This window comes from Eimeria acervulina, genomic scaffold (genome assembly GCF_000499425.1).
Source record: "Eimeria acervulina Houghton genomic scaffold, Eah_scaff1693, whole genome shotgun sequence".
Taxonomy (NCBI): domain Eukaryota; phylum Apicomplexa; class Conoidasida; order Eucoccidiorida; family Eimeriidae; genus Eimeria; species Eimeria acervulina.
The window spans coordinates 1-5483 of NW_013549006.1; the positions used below are offsets into that span (position 1 = coordinate 1).

Sequence of the window (5483 nt, forward strand, 5' to 3'; positions counted from 1 at the left end):
ACATGGTCCTGCTGGAGTTCGTGACCGCCGCCGGGATCACTCTCGGCATGGACGAGCTATACAAGTGGGCGCGCCACTCGAGACGAATCACTAGTGAATTCGCGGCCGCCTGCAGGTCGAGGTTTGCAGCAGAGTAGTTCATGACTTGCGAAACGGCCTCTCGATTAATAATACGCTTTGCCGCAACGTGAAGTAGGCGTTATTGTGTGCTGCCTGTCGCTGAGCTCCTGCATCGAGCGGCAAGGGGTTCAACCGAGCGCAAATTCTGTGGAAATAGCTGGACAAAAGCATCTGCGACGGGTGGGGGCAGGCGCAGCTAGCTGTTGCTCCCGACATCAGTCATGGAAATGCGTTTCAGGCTAAGCAAGTAGCTGCCCGCCTGGTGGGAAGATGAGGCTAGGAACTGCTATGTTTGCCCCTCACTTGGCGGTATTGCAGTGTAGTACGTGCATTGTGAACCCAGAGAAATGTGCTCCGCGTGACGCAGCGAGGCACAGGGGAACAGCAAGAGGGGCCGTTATTGCTCAGCGTGCTGGACCCCCTTGTTCCTTCAAACCTTACTTATGAGGGCTTACGCATCGCACCTGATGGGTCGGTGTAGCGTGATCATTTCACTGTTCAGTAGTAGGTAGGGAGGGGGCCCTCTAGATGCGGCCGCATGCATAAGCTTGAGTATTCTATAGTGTCACCTAAATAGCTTGGCGTAATCATGGTCATAGCTGTTTCCTGTGTGAAATTGTTATCCGCTCACAATTCCACACAACATACGAGCCGGAAGCATAAAGTGTAAAGCCTGGGGTGCCTAATGAGTGAGCTAACTCACATTAATTGCGTTGCGCTCACTGCCCGCTTTCCAGTCGGGAAACCTGTCGTGCCAGCTGCATTAATGAATCGGCCAACGCGCGGGGAGAGGCGGTTTGCGTATTGGGCGCTCTTCCGCTTCCTCGCTCACTGACTCGCTGCGCTCGGTCGTTCGGCTGCGGCGAGCGGTATCAGCTCACTCAAAGGCGGTAATACGGTTATCCACAGAATCAGGGGATAACGCAGGAAAGAACATGTGAGCAAAAGGCCAGCAAAAGGCCAGGAACCGTAAAAAGGCCGCGTTGCTGGCGTTTTTCCATAGGCTCCGCCCCCCTGACGAGCATCACAAAAATCGACGCTCAAGTCAGAGGTGGCGAAACCCGACAGGACTATAAAGATACCAGGCGTTTCCCCCTGGAAGCTCCCTCGTGCGCTCTCCTGTTCCGACCCTGCCGCTTACCGGATACCTGTCCGCCTTTCTCCCTTCGGGAAGCGTGGCGCTTTCTCATAGCTCACGCTGTAGGTATCTCAGTTCGGTGTAGGTCGTTCGCTCCAAGCTGGGCTGTGTGCACGAACCCCCCGTTCAGCCCGACCGCTGCGCCTTATCCGGTAACTATCGTCTTGAGTCCAACCCGGTAAGACACGACTTATCGCCACTGGCAGCAGCCACTGGTAACAGGATTAGCAGAGCGAGGTATGTAGGCGGTGCTACAGAGTTCTTGAAGTGGTGGCCTAACTACGGCTACACTAGAAGAACAGTATTTGGTATCTGCGCTCTGCTGAAGCCAGTTACCTTCGGAAAAAGAGTTGGTAGCTCTTGATCCGGCAAACAAACCACCGCTGGTAGCGGTGGTTTTTTTGTTTGCAAGCAGCAGATTACGCGCAGAAAAAAAGGATCTCAAGAAGATCCTTTGATCTTTTCTACGGGGTCTGACGCTCAGTGGAACGAAAACTCACGTTAAGGGATTTTGGTCATGAGATTATCAAAAAGGATCTTCACCTAGATCCTTTTAAATTAAAAATGAAGTTTTAAATCAATCTAAAGTATATATGAGTAAACTTGGTCTGACAGTTACCAATGCTTAATCAGTGAGGCACCTATCTCAGCGATCTGTCTATTTCGTTCATCCATAGTTGCCTGACTCCCCGTCGTGTAGATAACTACGATACGGGAGGGCTTACCATCTGGCCCCAGTGCTGCAATGATACCGCGAGACCCACGCTCACCGGCTCCAGATTTATCAGCAATAAACCAGCCAGCCGGAAGGGCCGAGCGCAGAAGTGGTCCTGCAACTTTATCCGCCTCCATCCAGTCTATTAATTGTTGCCGGGAAGCTAGAGTAAGTAGTTCGCCAGTTAATAGTTTGCGCAACGTTGTTGCCATTGCTACAGGCATCGTGGTGTCACGCTCGTCGTTTGGTATGGCTTCATTCAGCTCCGGTTCCCAACGATCAAGGCGAGTTACATGATCCCCCATGTTGTGCAAAAAAGCGGTTAGCTCCTTCGGTCCTCCGATCGTTGTCAGAAGTAAGTTGGCCGCAGTGTTATCACTCATGGTTATGGCAGCACTGCATAATTCTCTTACTGTCATGCCATCCGTAAGATGCTTTTCTGTGACTGGTGAGTACTCAACCAAGTCATTCTGAGAATAGTGTATGCGGCGACCGAGTTGCTCTTGCCCGGCGTCAATACGGGATAATACCGCGCCACATAGCAGAACTTTAAAAGTGCTCATCATTGGAAAACGTTCTTCGGGGCGAAAACTCTCAAGGATCTTACCGCTGTTGAGATCCAGTTCGATGTAACCCACTCGTGCACCCAACTGATCTTCAGCATCTTTTACTTTCACCAGCGTTTCTGGGTGAGCAAAAACAGGAAGGCAAAATGCCGCAAAAAAGGGAATAAGGGCGACACGGAAATGTTGAATACTCATACTCTTCCTTTTTCAATATTATTGAAGCATTTATCAGGGTTATTGTCTCATGAGCGGATACATATTTGAATGTATTTAGAAAAATAAACAAATAGGGGTTCCGCGCACATTTCCCCGAAAAGTGCCACCTGACGTCTAAGAAACCATTATTATCATGACATTAACCTATAAAAATAGGCGTATCACGAGGCCCTTTCGTCTCGCGCGTTTCGGTGATGACGGTGAAAACCTCTGACACATGCAGCTCCCGGAGACGGTCACAGCTTGTCTGTAAGCGGATGCCGGGAGCAGACAAGCCCGTCAGGGCGCGTCAGCGGGTGTTGGCGGGTGTCGGGGCTGGCTTAACTATGCGGCATCAGAGCAGATTGTACTGAGAGTGCACCATATGCGGTGTGAAATACCGCACAGATGCGTAAGGAGAAAATACCGCATCAGGACGCGCCCTGTAGCGGCGCATTAAGCGCGGCGGGTGTGGTGGTTACGCGCAGCGTGACCGCTACACTTGCCAGCGCCCTAGCGCCCGCTCCTTTCGCTTTCTTCCCTTCCTTTCTCGCCACGTTCGCCGGCTTTCCCCGTCAAGCTCTAAATCGGGGGCTCCCTTTAGGGTTCCGATTTAGTGCTTTACGGCACCTCGACCCCAAAAAACTTGATTAGGGTGATGGTTCACGTAGTGGGCCATCGCCCTGATAGACGGTTTTTCGCCCTTTGACGTTGGAGTCCACGTTCTTTAATAGTGGACTCTTGTTCCAAACTGGAACAACACTCAACCCTATCTCGGTCTATTCTTTTGATTTATAAGGGATTTTGCCGATTTCGGCCTATTGGTTAAAAAATGAGCTGATTTAACAAAAATTTAACGCGAATTTTAACAAAATATTAACGCTTACAATTTCCATTCGCCATTCAGGCTGCGCAACTGTTGGGAAGGGCGATCGGTGCGGGCCTCTTCGCTATTACGCCAGCTGGCGAAAGGGGGATGTGCTGCAAGGCGATTAAGTTGGGTAACGCCAGGGTTTTCCCAGTCACGACGTTGTAAAACGACGGCCAGTGAATTGTAATACGACTCACTATAGGGCGAATTGGCCAAGTCGGCCGAGCTCCTTAAGCAAGACTACAGTGAACGCGTATACACATGATGAGTCTTGCCCGGAGCCTTGCTAAAACAAACGAGTTCGCTACGTCGATTGCATCATATACACCTCATACTAACCAGTCCAGATAATGAACATTCGCAATCAAACTTACAACCAAACTTTTGAAGCATTGTGCGAACAAGAACTAATTTGCCTCTCGAAGGATCTGAATGCAAGCAAACATAACTATTCCTTGTGTGCGAATCGACATATGCACACAGCGCAGAGACCGTCACTTTAAACCATGCTTGGAGGAAACTTTGCTTTTCCATGTCTAATGGCAAAAAGCAAGTTGGAATAACACTCCTCAATATCTAGCTACGGATATTCTACACTATCAGAGCCCGATACGTGTGTGAAGGCGAGCGAAGCTGTTCACTCGTGGCTTCAGCTGGAAAAATAATCGACAATGCGCTAGACGCGGGAGTCGAAGCGTGTCTGTATGCTGTCGTGAGTAAACCCACAGGAAATCGCTTAATAAGAGCTGAAGAAAGCAATAACAATATACGTGATCTGCCTGACCTTGCAGATCCCCGGGAACTACCCACGTCATTGCGCGGCCAGCCGCGAGTACGCACTAGCAGGACCCTTGCCGAGCCATCCGACTTCAATCGTCTCACAGTAGAATTCTGGTTAGGTTTCAAAACATATTGTTTTGTTAGGTCATTTTCTTAATCTCCTATTCTTCATCTTTTTACCCAGTTCCGCTTTCTTGCATCATTCCCGCAGTCGACAAAATGGCTCGTCTTTCTTTTGTTTCTCTTCTTTCTCTGTCACTGCTCTTCGGGCAGCAAGCAGTCAGAGCTCAGAATTACACCATGGTGAGCAAGGGCGAGGAGCTGTTCACCGGGGTGGTGCCCATCCTGGTCGAGCTGGACGGCGACGTAAACGGCCACAAGTTCAGCGTGTCCGGCGAGGGCGAGGGCGATGCCACCTACGGCAAGCTGACCCTGAAGTTCATCTGCACCACCGGCAAGCTGCCCGTGCCCTGGCCCACCCTCGTGACCACCTTCGGCTACGGCCTGATGTGCTTCGCCCGCTACCCCGACCACATGAAGCAGCACGACTTCTTCAAGTCCGCCATGCCCGAAGGCTACGTCCAGGAGCGCACCATCTTCTTCAAGGACGACGGCAACTACAAGACCCGCGCCGAGGTGAAGTTCGAGGGCGACACCCTGGTGAACCGCATCGAGCTGAAGGGCATCGACTTCAAGGAGGACGGCAACATCCTGGGGCACAAGCTGGAGTACAACTACAACAGCCACAACGTCTATATCATGGCCGACAAGCAGAAGAACGGCATCAAGGTGAACTTCAAGATCCGCCACAACATCGAGGACGGCAGCGTGCAGCTCGCCGACCACTACCAGCAGAACACCCCCATCGGCGACGGCCCCGTGCTGCTGCCCGACAACCACTACCTGAGCTACCAGTCCGCCCTGAGCAAAGACCCCAACGAGAAGCGCGATCACATGGTCCTGCTGGAGTTCGTGACCGCCGCCGGGATCACTCTCGGCATGGACGAGCTATACAAGTGGGCGCGCCACTCGAGACGAATCACTAGTGAATTCGCGGCCGCCTGCAGGTCGAGGTTTGCAGCAGAGTAGTTCATGACT

The 5483-nt window shown here is 51.6% G+C and overlaps 2 protein-coding genes across 2 annotated transcripts; one reads left to right on the plus strand and one right to left on the minus strand.

The window, feature by feature from the left end:
- Positions 1 to 1873: 1873 nt before the first annotated feature.
- Positions 1874 to 3998, minus strand: EAH_00062260 (hypothetical protein, conserved; the record flags this gene model as incomplete). The annotated part of the gene is made up of 3 exons (XM_013393260.1): positions 1874 to 2658; positions 2900 to 2965; positions 3983 to 3998. 3 exons carry the CDS (start codon positions 3996 to 3998, stop codon positions 1874 to 1876), a joined length of 867 nt encoding a protein of 288 aa, XP_013248714.1.
- Positions 3999 to 4685: 687 nt separating this feature from the next.
- On the plus strand, positions 4686 to 5474 carry EAH_00062270 (GFP-like fluorescent chromoprotein FP506, related; the record flags this gene model as incomplete). Its single annotated transcript, XM_013393261.1, has 1 exon — positions 4686 to 5474. One exon carries the CDS (start codon positions 4686 to 4688, stop codon positions 5472 to 5474), a length of 789 nt encoding a protein of 262 aa, XP_013248715.1.
- Positions 5475 to 5483: the final 9 nt, after the last annotated feature.